This window comes from Nothoprocta perdicaria, unplaced genomic scaffold, assembly GCF_003342845.1.
Source record: "Nothoprocta perdicaria isolate Ctin4 unplaced genomic scaffold, notPer1 scaffold_61, whole genome shotgun sequence".
NCBI lineage: Eukaryota > Metazoa > Chordata > Aves > Tinamiformes > Tinamidae > Nothoprocta > Nothoprocta perdicaria.
The window spans coordinates 2,144,613-2,163,510 of NW_020455877.1; the positions used below are offsets into that span (position 1 = coordinate 2,144,613).

At 37.8% G+C, this 18,898-nt stretch overlaps 1 protein-coding gene across 2 annotated transcripts in view; it reads right to left on the reverse strand.

Annotated features, from left to right (window-relative positions):
• The window catches only part of SLC6A15 (solute carrier family 6 member 15), a 37,139-nt gene extending 23,478 nt beyond the window's left edge, over window positions 1-13,661 (reverse strand). The window contains exons 1-3 of one of the 2 annotated variants that reach the window (XM_026049718.1): window positions 13,642-13,661; window positions 8,426-8,536; window positions 2,932-3,406 (exon numbers count right to left, since the gene is read on the reverse strand). In XM_026049718.1, the coding sequence (XP_025905503.1) occupies window positions 2,932-3,220 (289 nt within the window). In that variant the 5' untranslated portion in view covers window positions 3,221-3,406; window positions 8,426-8,536; window positions 13,642-13,661. Of the gene's footprint in view, window positions 1-2,931; window positions 3,407-8,425; window positions 8,537-9,176; window positions 9,340-13,641 lie in introns of those variants that run through there. The other variant, XM_026049719.1, reaches the window with a different exon arrangement.
• Window positions 13,662-18,898: the final 5,237 nt, after the last annotated feature.

The window sequence follows — 18,898 nt, forward strand, 5'->3', positions numbered from 1 at the left end:
TCTCCCCTTCTCTCCCTCTCCCCTTCTCTCCCTCTCCCCTTCTCTCCCTCTCCCCTTCTCTCCCTCTCCCCTTCTCTCCCTCTCCCCTTCTCTCCCCACTGATGCTTGCTGCTCCACCAAGCTAGAGGTAGCCGCTATCTTCCAGTTGTGCATTGAAGTTAGTTAGGAGCATGCCAGCATCTCCTTTGCCACAATATTTTTTCCTTTTTTGGAGAGAAGGAGCCAGTTTTGAAACCAAGCAAGAAACTGCCCAGTCTAGACAGAATTGGCCTATAAACTACTAGATATTAGTTTAAACATTTATAAATTTATATGAATGAAAGCAATGGGGCAAACATTAAGGAACTCAAGAAACAAAAGATAGGAAGTTGGTTTTGTGGTATAGACCAGATCTAGAACCAGAGATGGGATCAAAGGTCAAAAAAATAAATAAATAAATTAAATAAATTTTAAGATGACTACATGGTTAAGATTTACCTATCTTTTGCTGATGGTTTTGGATCATTTAATGTTGCACAGTATTTGTGAAAAACTTCTTGAAGAATAGCTATGTTTCTTCCTTTTTCCCCTCACCTGGCAGATATTTACTGCCTTAACAGTATTCAGTACGCTTGCCTTGCCTAAAGATATTTGGCAGATGTAAGGTAGGGAAGAAAATGAGAAATAATTGGACAAGAGTACTATTTGCAGACCTAGCCACATATTTCACTGAAGTCCTTCTAATAAATAAGTAAAGATACATAAGAGATGCTTACTGTATACTCAGAAACTTACTGTAAACTCAGAAGTTTTCGTATCCATCCCTCCCTTCACTTGCTCTCTTACATGTTTCTGAGAATTATCTGCTCACGCACACATACAAATATAGGCACTGAAGAACTTCTTAGTTTTTACTTTTTGTATGATTTACCCATCTTGCATTATGGTTAACTTGAAAACAAAGAAGGCTTTGGATGTAATAATCTCTGTTACAAATCTCTAAAATTTCAAATCCTTAAAACTCAAAATTGTTAAAGCAAAATACACTTTTGTTTCAGCCATGGGCTTATATCTTCCTAGACTATTCTATATATGGAAGTTTCTGCAATTGTGACAGAGGTGCAAATACTTAATTTCAAACCAAAATGACTGCATTTTTTTTTCCACATTGGTTAATGACATTACAGAATATTCAAGGTCTCCTGTTAATATATCAGATATAGCTTACAAATTATTTTTAATATATTTTATTTCATCTAAATTAAACTTGCAATCACTAGAATATTTATAAGAGGAACTGAAGGTATGAATCCAACAGCCTAAGGAAGCGCCTTTTTTCTTTTGGTTCAGAGGAGAAACTAATGGTCTTTCAAAATTCATAGATAACTATATTACCAGACTTTCCAAAGGATAACAGCTAGAGAAAACAAACTCCTCTAATTATTGTGTAATCCTTGACACTACATCTTCACACCATATGTAGAAGAAAAATGAAAGAGAACAGAAACACTTTAGTAGTTATACCTGTACGTAAATATAAATCAGTTTGCTTTAAAATTAGGTTTATTTTTTCCAGGTAGTAGTGATACATGGTCAACTCTGCACTTTTTTTAGCAGATTAGCCCAGACTGTTGCTCAGTGAAAAAGACAAGGCTTTTGAGAAACTACATTCAACCTTTGACTTCTCAGCATCATCCTCATGACTGATGAAGAAAAATTCAGATTCCATAGAAATCATTAAATCAATCAGCTAATGACTTCTCTCCACAGCAAAAAATGTTTATGCCAATTGGGGAAAAAAAAAAAAAAAAAAAAAAAAGGAGAGAGAGAGAGAGAGAGAGAGAGAGAGAGAGAGAGAGAGAGAGAGAGAGAGAGAGAATGAAACTTCATTCTGGAAACGGAGAAATTTAAAAGTATAAGCTCCGTTTTTATTGCTCAAAATGAAAATGAATGACAGAAAACACTTTAAGTTACAGAATTACATTCTAATACAACTACTGTAGTAGTTTCTAGTAGTAGTACTTTGTATTTTCTACACTCCTCTGTTACTTCTGTTACATCAGTTTTTGTCATTCAGCCTTTAAAATTCAGTATGAATAAAATGTCGTGTTTCATTTTTTTCACTCCACAGTACAAACCTAATTTTTGAATGTTGACAATTTGTTTGGAATTAAGATAAGTAATTAGCTACATTAGGATGTACCATAATGCACTGTAATAGGAAACAATACAATACAGAACAGTAGACTAAGCCTGCACTGATAGGAGCAAGGCAACCAGTCTTACACTTTCTTCTGAATCTTAAATCATAGACAAGTAAAATAGAAATATCTTTATGATATTAAGTGAAAGACAACTTGTTATTAGTAATGTTACTGTATGACAGCACAATATCATAACTATACAGATGCATTTCCTTCATATAAACTTTATGATTGAAATGATTCATTAACAAATCACGGTCAAACATTCTAGGAGCTTCAAAACCAATAAATACCAAAGATTTGGCGAGCAGTATTGCTAAATGTTAGTTTAACTGTGTCCGTAAAGTGGATGCACCTTTATTTTATGCATTTCTAATGCTTTGATTTTTTTTTGTCCAAGAACTATAAAGAAACCTTTTGTGTAATCAGGTTTTAAATAATGTAAACTCTCCATAAGGAAATAATAGAGTTCTGTTTAACTACTATTAGGTTCATATCAAGAATTTTTAAAAAAATTCTATCCTGAAATATGTGGAAAAGAAAGCTCAGTAAAAGAATCTGCTACTTCCTTTAATACATCTGTCTCTTAAATAAAGAGAATGTGTTTTTTGTTTATTTGCTTTTTTCCTCAGAGGTTCTCACAGAAATTAAAAATCTGACAAGCTGGAGCATGTTTTACTCTGGAATACCTGTGCTACCTTGAAATGAGAAAAAGTTCACATATTTCATTAACCATATCAAAACTTACCTCCACCATTTTTCTGACACAGATAAGGGAATCGCCACACATTCCCCAATCCCACAGAAAATCCAACTTGTGCCAGAATATACTGGAGTTTGCTGTTCCAAGCTGGTCTTTCATCTTCTACATCTGAGCCTTCCTCAACATCTACATCTTTTTCCTCCTGATCATCAACCATAAGTTCACTCTTCTTAAATGCCTCATCTGAGGAGTCTTCATTTGAAAGGAGGTCTTTAACTGATTCAATGACCTCATCGTCTAGGTCTCTTTTGACTACCTTGCTGTTCTTAGGCATTTGTAATATGTGAAAAATGACACAGAGGTCAAGTTTAGTTCAGTGTTGAAGAAAGCTCTCCTTCTCCCTAGCCAAAAGTGCTAGGCTCCAGCCAATGAGGCTGGAGATGGTGCTTGATGAGTTCGTGATATCAGAGAATCACAAATAAGCACTTCTGTTTTTAAACAATTGTTCTACTGAAAATACCTGTGGAAGGGAAAAAAAAAAAGAAAAAAGATGTTAAAGTATACAGAAAAAAACATAATTTAGAAATCACATGTCTTATTTTACCCATTTCTCTATGCCCTATGCTTTGACAGGAAGGGAAAAAGAGACAGGAATGCTGGCAGTTTGAGTAGGTTATCACTTTAAACATTTAACTTACAATTTCAAATTACAGAAATTAAGTCCACTTTCGTGGTCTTAAATATACATGTAAATTGCACTTCATTTCCTTTTCCTGAAGACCAATTCTTTATATTTTAATTCGGCAGCAACAGAAGATTCCTTTTAGCAGGCAAGTGTTTTACATAAAATTTAGAAGACCAATTCAACTTTTTCTGACTTAACAGCTGTGCTTGTGTTAAAAGACTTGAAACAGAGTAGCTTATGTTTTTTAGGCCATTTCCTGGAACTCATACAGCAATTAAGGTTTGAATGTGTAGGATGCATATTAGTGCTTCAAAAGCAAGGGAGACTTAGTGTCCTGTATTCATCAAGGAATATACAGTCAGAATCATATTTTCAAAGGCAAGATGCTCATTTTTATTATGAGCTTTGATGCTTTCAATGGTTTCTTAGAAATCGGGAATAATTAAACACATCTAAAACATCTGAGAAGCTGCAACCAAATCCATTTATTTTTTTGTTTTCAAACATGTATGTACAGACATAAAAAAAGCCTAAATTTAAATATATGCTTTTAAATTTTAAATTTAATTTTATTTTTTTTTAAATAAATATACACTTTTCTTTAAATAATGACTCACTCAAAGGGCAGTCAGGCTTGCCTGCAGCTGCCATATTGAAGGTAACTGAAAGATTTTTTTGAGGAATATTTTTCAAGGAATTCTCCACTATTTACTGAAGCTGAAATGTGCAAAGCCATCTGCACGATTAAGAGTCTTAAAAGGGATTTAGATTATATGTTAAGCTTCAAGAAAACCCTACAAAGAAAATGCACTTACACAAGAAATTTAATCAAGAACTCCTAACAGACAAGAATCAGAAATTACTAAAGGATACTTGAACATTTTCAGCTTTTAATTACAGAGCTGATGCAACGTCTCAAACACAGGATGAACACTGTATCACACTCTGCCAAAGGCACACACAGCAGAGAACTGGAAGGTATTACTGGAATGCTAGAGAGTGCCCGAGAGATCAAGCCTCTTGATCCCAAGCCTACTTCTCAGGGCCCAGTGACAGATCACAAGGAAAGAAGTTAAGTCTCTGGAACACAGCCCACAGCTTATCAAGGAGAGAATTTGCAGACACAGAATTAAAACCTCTGTCAGCCTAAGCATTATCACCAGTCTTGTGTCTGAGGAGGCAATTACCTTCCCAACAGTGTTCAAGAACTTTGCACTCTAGTTGCCTACTCAACTCATTTCTAACCTCTTTTCATTCATTCCTTCCACTCATGCAGCTTCCTTCTCACTTTCCCTCTCCCTAGTGTTACAATCTCCCTCCTGTTACTGTCTTCTCTCACTAATTCCAACTCTGGCACTCCGCCCAATTCTTCAAGCACAGGAGAGCTTCCCGGCTTCTGATCTGTCTGCTTAGAAGCTCGCTGTGGATGCTGGCAGGTCCCAGGGTCCTACACACCTTCCTTCTAATGTGGTGAAACTCAAATCTGTGTTGACTGACACCAACTCTTTATTATAATAATTTGTCTAATGAACAGTGGGACACAAGAGAGATGATGAGTTCCCACAGTGATCGGGAGAGTAAGTTGTTAAGTAACACGAAAATTTCAGTTCGTTATTCTGTATTTCTGGGCTAAATAGATGGTCTTGCAGACCTCTCTATTTTGTCCTTTAGGTCGTACATACTTTAAAAGACTATATCCTATTCTAGTCAATGTACAAGACTGTAGTTTTTAATTGTTACTAGGATATTTAGGTACTGCAGCATAGAAACAGCAATAATACATGTCATCAAAACATTTAAGGACTTCTAAGGAATATATGGAACTATAAACCAGAGCATCTAGTATTTCAACTACTACTTTAGGTCACACTACAAACCTCTCTTTCTTACACTGATGTAAAATACAGCAGCTCCTCAGTTTCAGTAATTGTTAATACATACAGGGAGTATGAAGTCAGAATTGTACAATTTTCTCTATATACTTGACAGAACAGTTGCAGAAATTAATCCAGACCAGCTTTTGTCTACACTCTAAAGTGCTTTTCTGACTTTAATAAACAAAAAGTATTTTCAGTCTAAAAGGCATATGCCATGTATCTGTATTTATGAAAATGTCTGAAAGGGGCATATCCATATTAATGAGGTATTTTAGATATAATAACCTGCAAGGCAGCAAATCTGAAGCAAACAGAGATGAGTCAATACCAGCAGAAATTGCATCATACTATCTGCATCCTCATGCATTGAACACTTCATTTCTACACTCTGGACTAAACTGGGCTTGGTACTTTTATTTCTAGCACAGTATCATATTGATTTCCTTTTCATTAACTGCTCATTCAGCAGTATGGTATTTAATAGTGACAACACTGTATATGTTTGCAATATTCGCAGGTCTTGAGAAAATGTGGGAGACATTCAGCAAATTTAAGTGATCGTATTTGATTCTACCAGTACTGGTCTCCTAATTCTAAAGGAATCACTGCCTATATTGCATCAAATATTATGCATCTTAAGTCTTTTAGGATGCATTGCAAATCTCATCACAGTCTCTGACTGACCAGTTTAACAAATTGTTCTCTGCAGTAGGTAGAAGAAACCTACCTTATGCAAGGAATCTGCAGTTTTGTTTTAGGCATTCCTAGAAGGAGCTTTAAGAGTCTTGCACAGAAGAAAAGGAAGAGGAGAGAGGACAGAAGGGGGGGGGAGGGGCGGGCAGGGGAACACCTTTTTCTTTGACCCAAATCAAAACAGATAGAAGGCAAGCACCAAACTACTCAGACTGTGCTAGTTCGACAGGTGACTCAACAAGCAGTTAGGCTAAATAGGCATCACTAAACATGCCTTTTTTTTTTTTTTTTGGGTATCCTACTACTGAACTTTCCTCATCAATAAAGATAGCTATCAATAAAATGCTATTTCAGATTCCCAAATCATTTGGATCTAGTCCAGTAGGTAAGTTTTTCATCACCAAATCGTAAGCAGAAAATATCATACCAAATACTGTTGAGGTACCAGGTCCATGGCTAGTTACCTTCTACAGAGCAGTAATAATATAGCACTAGGTAATAGGATTGGTCTAAGGATTATGGACAAATCCATGTGACCACTAATGAACTACAGAATTACATATAACTAGGGATTCAGCCACCACTATGATCATATCAAACTTTATGTCCTAAATCTAGTTATATATGCTAAAATACAACTGTTCTATACTATTACTAGCATCTTGGATGAATATTAAAATGTCTAAAATATAACTTGGCCTTATTAAAGCCTTTTTTTTTTTTTTTTTTTTTTGCTCTGTTTGATCTGATCACTGTATTACAGGAACTGATTTAATTCTGGTTTCTAGGCTGATTTACTCATCCTCTTCATGACTTAACTGAGGTAATATGTCAGATGAAAATATTGATGGGACATTTTAATTATCATGTTTACAAGGAATATAATTTTTTCTGGACTTTTCCACAACCAAAAGCAATAAACAAAGACACCTTCCCTTTCCTTATGTAACTGACCTGTCTTTTTTTATTGTTTGAGAGAAATTAATAAAACAGAAATTGCTAAACAATAGTACGTGGTTCAGTTAGAAGAATATTTAGAAAAAAAAGTATTTCTTTTACTTCTTGGTATTTCTTTCTGGAAAGTTGTGAGTCTTTCTTGACCTGTCAGGCAAATTGCAGATTTAAACTTTCTGAGAAGATGGTGAGAATTTTGTTTTCTCCTGTGCAAATCTTAATGTGTCAGCATTCATAAGGAAAGCAACTTTGCTTAGACTGCCACATTATTAACAGCTTAAGAAATAATAATCCCTTGCAATGGGGAACTCAAACCTGAATTAGCTCCACAGGAGATCTGGCCTTACCAGAGAGCTTTTATTTCAGGTTCAGGCACAAATTCAGAAAGGCTGGCACAGGGAGATAAAAACTGTAGTTCAGCAAGTCTTTTTTTTTTTTTTTTTGGGGGGGGGGGGGGGGAGGGGCATATCCTTTTCTTATAACCTTTCTCACATCTACTCTCTAGTAAGAGTTTTAACAGCTCTGTTCAGGAGTGTCTGATCCCATTCACACTGGTAATGAATTGGACTCTTCTTTGAGGCTTACCTATCAGGGGCCATCAGATCTATCTGCCAACATATAGACACTAGAGCAAAATGTAAGGTTTTCAACTGTGCAGTATCAACAATTAAAACTGAAGGTGCTTTAGATCGGTACGATCTGCATGTACAATACACTCTACACGTGTAATACAAACAAAAATATCTCACAAATTTGAAAGCAGAATGAGTACAACTGCTCATGTTGTAGTTACAGCAAGAGACTATATAAAAACCATTAGTAATCACTAAGCATGAGTTACTAATTTTTACATTTAAAATAACCTACAATACTACAGTAGCAACTGATACAACTAAGTATTGAAGAACTTTATCAATGTTACAAATTAAGAGTATATTTACATTACTGAATTTAAAAAGGAATACAATTCTCTGAAAAGAAACAGATTCAATAAGCTTGTCATGTTGCATTCTATCACAGTGTATTTCTTTCCTTTATCATCTTATTTTTTTTACACTTGATCAAAACAAGAAAATTCCACAAAATTCTTACACTCAGATTTTAATGAATGGCAAATAATGCTCATATCTTATTTTACTAGAAATGGTTTCTACCTCAAGTTGGTAAACAGAGAAAAAAAATACTCTATGAAGAATGTTTAAGAGAGCCCAAACAGAAAAGAACCTCCAATTTTCCAGATATTTAGATATGCCACAACATCACGAAAACAGGAAAAAGAGAGGAAAGAGAAAAAAAAATAAAAATAAAATAAGGGAAAGAATATGGGTACCTTTTTAAGTTCAACCTCTGCCCTTAAAAGGAGCTAAAGATTAACAGTCTTCCGTTCTTCAGAGCTCAGTGTTCTCCTCTGAGGAAGCACTCAACATACCAACATGTTACCCTGGGGGTGGCAGAACACAATATTAAGCTGCAAAGAGTTCACATTACAGCAATCTCTGCTTTGAAGACAAATCGCAACAGCACAGTCCAGTAGTGCAGTTCTTCAAGGTGCTTACTGTCTTACACTCTTATTCATAAAATTTCCACCTTGACTCCAAACAAACAAAACTCTATTACTCAGTAGAGCACACAGAACACAGTTAGGCTTTTCACCAAGACAGATGAACATAAAAGATCTTGACTAATGTTCACGTCAAAGGCTGTAGGCCATGTGAAACCATTGGATGAGAATCACACACAAGAGTAAAGGTGTGGAGCTTGGAGCTTCTGCACCCCGAAGAAAACCTGCAAAATTCACGTCAAAGAGTCTATTCTGGTATAGGAGCTCAACAGAAGAACGAAAGATGGAGGGAGGGAATAAGAAAAAATATGAAAAGGAAAGTAAAATTTTAGGCACAAAGGACTTGCTTTGAAGCTACAAAATGGAATCAGGCCATTGGTGCTGACAGGAAAGCACAGGAGACGTAAGGCCATTGTTTGGACTAAGAGAAAGACAACTGCAGAAGCAAATTGGGAATTGTGGTAGTACTGCAACTGAGAAGAATGGTGATAGCTGGTGGAACCTGCACACAGATAATTACTTCAGGAAGAGTTCCGCTGTGTTGCAGTACTGAGTTGAACAGACTTGGAATTATTGCTGCAATGCAGTAATGTGTTCTTTGGCGGGAACAAGAATATGCACCAGAGTTTTCTTGCCTAGCCAAGTCCATTTTCATCCATTTATGTATTGGGGTGGCCGCTAAGCTGCTCCTCAGCACAAACTGCATGATCCATCCCTAGACAGTCTCACTCATCCTGTTGGAAATAAATGCAGATTCAAGAGGTACCCAACTTGATCATGATGAAAGATAATTATTTCCTGTAAAAATTAACCTTGCATTTCTCTGTATTATTCAATTATGTTACCTAAGATATGCTAATTAACACATATACACTATATTAAAATCATAAAAAGTGACAGTCATTTGAGCAGGTGACTTCAAAATACTAGAAAACGTAAATATCTTTGATTCTGGCATCTCTATCTGTATCAGGTTTTTAGATCATAACAAAATTTAAATAGTTTTAGCACAAAACTAGATTAGCTAGGCACAAGAGCAGATTCAGGCTGATGCAATACAGGCATTTATATAAACTTCAGTGACACAGCATCTGTCTATACCTGGGAAATTTGCTCCCACTTCCTATAAAACGTTCTTCCCAACTTCCTCTTACATCAAAAATCTGCAGTCTCATTTTCTCTGTCATATTAGTCCCTCTGATTTCTAGCTACTGTTGAATACTTGCTACAGTTACAAGCCGAACATTAACATCCTCTCAGAAAAACACAATGTAAATAAAGATCAAACTAAATGGCTTTAAAAAAAATCACTGGCTGAACAGAGAGAATGTTACAACCTAGAGTTCTCAAGGGTTTCTCTCTCTCTCTCTCTCTCTCTCTCTCTCTCTCTCTCTCTCTCTCTCTTTTCCCCCTCCCTCATTGCATTGTAGTATCTGAAGACTTTACCGGCCTTTGAATATCTTCTCACCAATCTTTTATGGATTTCTCAATATTTTTTTTTCCTCACAGATCAGCTTTACTAAAATACATGAAATTTCAGTCCTTACTGAAATTTCCTACCAAGACATAGCAGTTACCACTTCCTCTGTGGTCTTTTCTTACAGCTTACTGTAGGACCAAGTTTAGCAGTTACCAGTCTTTCAGCTGAAGCTGCATGAGGTAGTACCAGCAGTTCAGAACACACTTGACTGTGGATTAGCCAGGTCCAAAAGCTAAAGCTGCTGGCAACATGAGGCAGCTCTCCCTTTTCTATTTAACCATGTCCGCTTTGCCATCACTGCGATTTTATCATAAGATCATATCACTCTTCTGGGATGGAAGAGGATATGAAAATATATTAAATATTTAATAGGAAAAACTGAGAAGCTATCTAAAACACAAAATTAAGAACTAAAAGCTAGGTATTACCAGTGATACAGTTCATATGGTTGCCCTTAGACCTTGGTTCTCTGCCCTTCATACATATGAACAGATCAAGAGAGAAAAAGAAAAAAAAAAGTGTCCTTGGGAAGAACTCATGTGATGATACCTGTATCTGTCTTTACATGTAACCAAAAAAATTCAATTAATCATAGACTAGCTAGGAGAAAATCTGCATATCCTCCATTTTATTATTTAACTTCATGATTAAAGTGATGCTTTCAAATTATGTTGCTCTAAAGTCCTAAAGCTTAACACAAAATGCAAAAATAATTTCACTTGACAGCTACTTAAGTCCATTTTCCCAAAGTGGCAAAAGGACTACCGGTATCCGACAGCAGATTCAAGGTCTTGAATCCTAACACATCCTTATACAACCTTTTCTTTCCTTTTTCATTTGACAGGAAGAAAAAAAAATAAATAAAAATCTAATCTTAGAGCAAAAAGTAAGATCCATATTTCAGTTTAGGCTTTTGAGAAGTTCAGGCCATTGCTGCCATTTCCTTAAGAATTGTTTTTTTCAAATGTTTGTCAATTTTGTGCACACAGCTCTTCGGAATACTAACGTTTTGTCACTGTGTGTCACATTTTTCCTCAATTATTTAAGAGCCCTTCCTGAGTAATGATAAGCTAACTTTTAATTAAAACTTCAGAGAAGAAGGGACTTGGTCAAGTTTCAGGATGACACCTGCTGAAATGTAAAAGTTACACAAACAATTGAGAATTCAGTGATCTTTAAAAATGTCACAATGAAAAGCTGCTATTGGTAAAATTCATGGGACAGCAGCATCTGACAAAAGATCAAAGCTAGAAAAAAAAGAGAAAAAAATGCAAAAAAAAGTTTAAATACTGAGATTTAGAGAGCTTATTTGAATTAAAATTTTGTTTTCTTAGTAAGATTATTTACATGAAATTAGACTCCAAATCAATTATTTTCATCTGATGACACTAAATCCCAGTATTTTATGTTTACCATTTTTTATGATTCATTCCTGTGTTGATTCACACAGTTTATGAACTAATGACCCAAAACTGTTCTTCCAAAGTTAATAGATATGTTGTCTTTTGGAGCAAGAACATTATTCCTCGAGTCAGTATGAGTCAGTGCCATGGCTAGCAGCTGGGGAAAGGGCTGGTTGCTTATATCCAAATAACCCACCTTTTTTCTTTCCTGATAAATCCAATATTAAAAAAAAAAAAAAAAAAAAAAAAAAAAAAGTGCACACAGGCTGCTGAAAGGTATAGCAAAGAAAAAGAGCTGACAGAGTTTTCAAATTATATGGTCCTCACCTATATGACTACTTTTTCATTTGCTTATCCATAAGAAAAAGAAACTGTAAGAATGACAAGGCACTGAAGGTCAACGTGAATAAGCTTATACTGCCAAAGTAGCTTTCACGTATTTAATTTCCGTATCACTGTCACATCTGAACTGCTATAAAATTGCTTGTTTTTTCATCCACAGATCATAATCAATGGGAGTTTTTTTTTTCTCGAGACTGAAGTGCAGAACTGAGCCCAAAGTGAGTGTTGTACATGGATGAAATTCAAAATTAGGCCTAAAAATGTTATCTTAATAGGCTGTAAGTACAAATCATAATCCTGTATATTATCCAAGTACAAAATTAGACATTCGTTACTGCAACAATTGTTTTTAAAGTTTCATTTTTAAAGGAGTATCAATAATGTTTACCTGGGAAATATACTAATAAATAAAAGATTTTAGGGCGTTGACACCATTTTTTATTGACTGGAAAGAACTATCGGCGGGATATTACACCCAGCACTCATGTGCACACTACCAGGAGGGGAAAAAAAAAAAAAAAAAANAAAAAAAAAAAAAAAAAAAAAAAAAAAAAAAAAAAAACACCTTTAGTTGTCTAAAGTATACTTTTCCTTAGAGGGTGAAGGAGTTGGAGAAATCTACATCCATATCCCTTAACAAATATGGTGACATATTCACAGTGACACACTGTTTAAGAAAATAATTAAGCTTGTCTCAGAAATCAATACCGTGACAGTGGGCTTGCTACGCAGCAAAAACCACAGAGAAAAAAATAAAATGGCTGATTAAAGATGAGGTCTTGAGTACAGCATCTTTTATAAATAAAACAGAGTGAGATTTACTGAAAGGGAGCAAATCCTTTTTCGTCCTCCCATTTAGCAGGTCAGTGTGACAGCATGGACATACTCCTACAGTCTCATTCACTTCCACAGGGAAATAAATAAATAAGATAGAGCAAAGAAATTCTCATTTCACTGCAGGATTTCCAGGTCATTCTAACACTGGCAAAACCTGATCAAGGGAAAAAAAAAAAACAAAAGACAGAAAAAAAAAAAAAGGTGGACAGTGGGCGCGGGTATTAAGCATTATTGAGGGAAGTGCAGGGGGCCCCGCAGGAGGGCGCGGGCTGGAGCCCCCGCCGCGGCACCGCGAGCGCTGCCACGCGCGGCTCGCACAAGCCCACGCCGGCAAGAGGTGCCCGTTAACGTTAACCTGCCCACCCAAACATGGCTGACACGGTGCCCCGGGGCCGGCGCCAGGGGATGCGGGACCGCGCTGCGGAACGCGGGAGCTCCCCGGGATGCCGGCGCCTCCCCGGCGCCCCGCGGCCGGGCCCACCCGCTCCCCGGCCGCCCCGGGGCCACCGCGGGCGACAGCCGCGGCCGCCGCCCCGCGGCTCCGCACGTACCTCCCGCCGGAGCCGCGTCCCCGCGGCGGGCGGCGGCACGCGGCAGGCCTCGCGCCCGCACGGCGGGCGCCACACACATATACATATACATATATATATACACATTATATACGCTTTGAGGCGGACGTTCCACGCGGAAGGGATGAATGCGGTTTCTTATCCCGCAGCTGGGCGAGCCCCGCAACGCGCAGCGCAGGGCGCGGGCGGCTCCTCCCGCCGGCGGCCCCGCTATTGTCTGGGGCGGCGGCCGCGGGGTCTGCGCCCGAGGACCCCGCTCCTCTCCCCTGCCGTCCTCCCCCCTTCCCGCGCCGCCGCCGGGAGCCCCTTCCCGCCCGCGGCTGCACCCAGGGCGGCCCCGCCGCCGCCGCTCACCTCAGCGCGGGCAGCGGGCGCTCGCGGGCCGGCACATGTGCGCCGCGCTCGCTGCGGCGGCGTTTAAAGACACATACGGGCGCGGAGGGGAGGGGAACGGCGGCGAGGGAGGGAGGGAGAGAAGGAGGGCGGCCGGCCGGGCCTCCCGGCGCAGGGCGGAGCGGCGCCCCCCGCCCGCCCCCGCCGCGGCGCCACGGAGGGAGGGAGGAAGGCCGCGGCCTAGCGGGGAGGCGAGGCCAGGGGGTTCCCCCAGACGACGCCCGGGTTTCCCTTTTCCCCCCAAAACAAAGCGCCAGAGTGGGAGGCAGGGCGGTGGGACCGGCGGGGGCTACCAGGCCCTGGCGAGGGGCCCTGGGGACCTGCCCTGAGGTGGAGGGGGTCAAGGGGAGGCTCCGGGTGGTGCTATGCCGGCCTTGACACTCCAACATCCACCCAAGGATGAAAGGGATTACCCCAGATTTGAGTTACCGCTTTAATTTGCCTCCGTTGCGTCTGCCCTGTGGCATTCTATCAGCATCTTTTTCTCGTTTGTGCCCTTCTTTTAGAAGGAAATTTATTCTTTTTGGATTTCGGCAAGGGAAGCTATAGTTGAGGCTAACAAGCCACTCAAAGACATGGTGGTCAGATGCACACAAAGCATATTCATGGTGCTGAAGATAGATAGTGTGGGCTGGATGAACAAAAGTTCTTTTTAATGCTCAGTCTGTGAGGAGTGGCTGCCATAGCTTTGGTCTTGGCACACGTGGAATAAAAATACACAACTTCCTCATGCCATGTGAATCAAGGGGTTGATTTTCTTTCAAAGATTGATAAAATTTAAGCTCGTCAGCCTGTTTAAGTTTTCCTGTGTATTTCAGAGAGCAATATTTTGCTGAGAAGGTGGGGATGCAAAACCTACACACATATTTTTGCCCTATCAAAAGTAATTTGTCACAATATTGTGTGTTTCTCATCATTGTTGCCAATATTCTTGAGTAATGATCTCCATAGGTCTTGTTGAAGTTGTTTGTAAGAACAGTTCTGAAAGCAATAGATTTTGCATCTGCTTAGGGAATATTTGAAAATCAGTAAGAGTGATTGGGACATCTAAACATGCGGAGTTCGTCTCATGTCTTGAGTTGTAGTTTGGGTTAGTTTCTGTGAACTGAGCTTCTATCTAGTAAGTACAAAGAAAACGTGGAATTTACTTTTTTTTCAATGCTAGATCATCAGTTATGTATTAATAAATTAGCCGATAAAGATAATGTTATCACAGGACTGTGTAGTTAACTGAGAGAGAAAAAGGTTATTTCTGGATGTTTTTGAACAGGTAATGATGAGTTTAGATCTGTAATCCTATCCCCAATAGTTTTATGCCACTGGTTTTGCTGTAAGGAAAATATAATTAAGTGTTTAATCTCCCCCAAGTATATAGTTGGATATTTACACTTTCCTGCAGCAATTACAATTCCTCAAATGCTGATATTGTAAAAAAAGCCTGTTTGGTAAGCACCTTGGTAAACATTAAATACCACAGTTTTACTCTTCTTTGGACTTTCTACAAACTAACAATATCGTTTCTGAATAGATGGATTTTTTTTTTTATTGCAGCTCTTGTAAATGAGGTATTTTTGCTCCAGTTCTTGTAATCTTTTTTTCTTAGATTTATTGGAACTATAAACAATCATTCTTAAATTTCACATTGATTCACTCTTCAAAGGGCAGATTTTTCCAGCTTCAGGACTGGAGAAGCAAAGGGATTTCTATTCTTTGCTTCTGTGTGAAAATAACAAAAATATGATACAAAACCAGCTTACTAAATCTTTCTCTCTTTTTTTTTTTTTTTTTTTTAACACAAGAAACCAATGTATTTGATGGACAAAAGGTTGCAATTATGTGTGTTGCAGGAGAGATTTATACCATTTTTATTCTGAGTTGTGAGCTCCTATGTATGAAGAGATTGCATCATTTGCTGGTCAGGCTGTTAATGTATCTGGGCGTGTGACTCAGGAGATTTGAGGACAGTTCAGTTAGAAGCAGAGTGGAAAGCAAGAAATGCCGACATGAATAACACTGTCTTGCAGCAAAGCTGAGAAGCTCCTGTACAAAATATCTATCAAAACTTTAGATGACAAGTTCACAAGTAGAGAAAATAAATGTGCATATTTAGAAGAAACCGTTTTAGGCATTTTTTGCCAATTTTATAAAATTGGCATTTATGTCAATTTTAGGCTTTGTTTTTCTCTTAAAACCTTTAATATCACCTCTGAGGCATTTCTATTTTAAATACACTTTTATGTAGTTTTGTTGGAAGTAAGCACTTAGGAAATAAGCCACTCACTTATTAAAAAGTACTTTCATGAATTTTCTAGCTGTTGAATAACTACAAATATGTTTAGTGTTCTGTTGTGTTCTTTAGAAGCCTCCTCTGCCCTAAACTGTTTCTATTCCTTATTTTGATAGTTTGATGCTAGTCAGCGAGATGATGGTTTATATTCCTTAGTTTGATGCTAGTCAAAAACAGATGAAAGTTAGGAATGAATTCTTGTTCTTCGAATGAAGTAGCCAAGCTGGTACCAAAGTATTCTGAATAAACAGGACTTACTGTACACCAATAAAATTGAATGGAAACAGTGAAAAGTAGTTATTGTTACTGAAGAAATTCATCTAATGTATGACCTTGCAAGACAGGACCGTTCCTGCGCAGGGCTTCTCTACGGTATCTGTTGCATAGTGCAGCAGATTGAGAATGACATCGCTTGTTGACAGGGCCTTTTGCACACACATATAGCTAATATTGCCAGGGTACAGACACCACTTTTTCCCACACTAGTTAACCGTGAAATCAAGTAATAAAGTATCTTCTGCCTTTTAAATCTGTCATTACTTTTAAAGGTATCTCTCTCAGTATTAGGTCAGCACTGAAGCTTAACTTGAACTATTGCAATTCAAAATACTGTGTATTATAGGCTGACTGACACTAGTAATTATAAGCTATTCTGGATACTTGGTCAGTCTTCCACAGCTATACTGTGAGGACTTAAATCTCCGTCAGGCTGCTGTTGCTGACGGGGGTCGGCAAGCCTCGTCCACTAGCTGGATTGACCTGGGGTTGTCCTCACCCCAGGGCCATAGAGCACAGACACCAGTAAGGGGGATGCAACAAAATGGCGTTTATTGTGTAGTTCAGTCTGCCTATATACTCCAGTTGCATGCGGAGACTCACCTACTGCCTAATCAGGAGGCTAATTTCTACTTCCTGCCTTGTATGGCATGGGGTTATCAGTAAACTGCATAAATTAATTATGCTCCTAACCTCCCGTGACATTGCGAGATCTTCCGAGAGCCATACCCTATGCTCTATGCCCTATGCTATACTACATCATCTACTTAGGCTAAGCTCTCTAACTTATTAAGCCCTAAAAAGCATAACAAACTCCCATAGACTGCTTTAAACTAATACTGTATTGCTATGTGTTTTAATCTGTGATCTGATACACAGTAGGTGTGCAGATGCTACAAACAAAACCCATAAGGAAGTGATGTTATTAATAGCAAATCTAAGTTTTGTACTTAACGCAGCAAATTGATTGTTCTAAGGATCGTATTCAGCCTGAAAATTGATGCTACATTGCTTTCAAGCTGTTTGAAATTGAACAAAAATTATGTTTAACTGTTAATAAGATTTGCCACTGCCTTGTTCTAGATAGCATGATTTGATAGCATGCTGTCAAAATAACACGTTCCAGAATTTTCCACCTTGCTTTGTCATTTACAATTTTTGGTTCAGGATTTAACTTGTCCAGTGCAAATTGACCTTCAAATTATTTTTCTTTTGTTCCCTTCTTTTCACTCTTCCAATCTTCCTCATTACTTGTCTGTATGTGCGCTCCAAGGTTGCCATTATAATACTACAGTACTGCTCAACTGCTAGTGAAATTCTAGTCTTGGACACTTAAATAGCTTTGAAAATTATTGAAACACATCCACATTATGGTGATCACATTATTGAATCAATAGGAACTGCTACCTGGAGGAGACTGAATAATCTTTGATTTGTCACCTGACTTGACTTATACTTCTAAAAATGAGAATACGTCAGACAGGATGATGTTCATTCTGACTCTAATGCTTCTCACCAGGGAAGGATCTGATGACATGAGCAAATTTCCTTGGACAAGCAAACAAGCTCAATAGTTGCATTTCTAAGCATTTCTACCAGATCTGCAAAGAGGATTGTAGACTTTGATATGGTTCTCTTACAAATGATGAGCTACAGAAAACATGTCAACAGATCGTGCTTAGGTGAAAAGTCACAGTGATTCCAAGCGCTGTTTAGGTAGAGAATAACATAAGTGATTTTCTAGAACTTGGACACTTTGGCAGGAACCTGGCCAGACTTTATTTTCACCTATTTGGAGATCAAACAACCAAAAAAAACCCCTATCGTGAATATTTCAAATCTGAAACAATGGCATCATATTGACTGAAAAAGAGAATATTAGATGATTAATCAAATGACATGCCCAGAGCACCATATGATTCCTTACAGATAAAACATGTCATTATCTTAAGTAAGCATCCAAACCAAACAGAAGACTCCTGTAAAGTCTTTGTAAAGAATATATGCAACTTTGAATTTTATTTTGGCATTTATATCTGACATAGATGATTATACTACTTGTGAAAATACGGAAAATCAAAAGATAATTCTGGAAATGGAGCCATTCTCCTACACATAGACAATGTAGAAAAATGCCACCCAAATTGTTTGATAACAGCAATAATATAAAGCTAACTAAGGAAGACACCTACTTTCTTGAAAGTATAATAATAGATATAATATCTACAATTTATGTTATGCTATACAAATAAAAATTTTAAAAGTTTTTAAAAAATAGTGTGGTTGAAAATAAGATTATGAATTAAGAAATCCCCTGGCAAATACACAGCAAGTAGAAAGATAAAACAGATGCTAAACATGGGCCAAAAGTGCAAAACACTTCAGGTTTTTAGACAAAGATAGAATATGAGTTCTGTATTGTAAATAGAAATTTCAAGGAATTATCTTTCTTCTTTTTTTTTTAAACCTGTTTCTCATAAAGCCTTGTGATCCAGTGATACTAAACCACTTACGAATATCCTTTCAGAAGTTACTTTTTATTATTTAAATGCACATCTAGTTGGTTAACAACTTCAGTGATCTCTTCATGGAAGTCAAAATACATTGCCTCCAACAGTAGCAGAAATATAACAAAAATGACACAATGTAGATGTA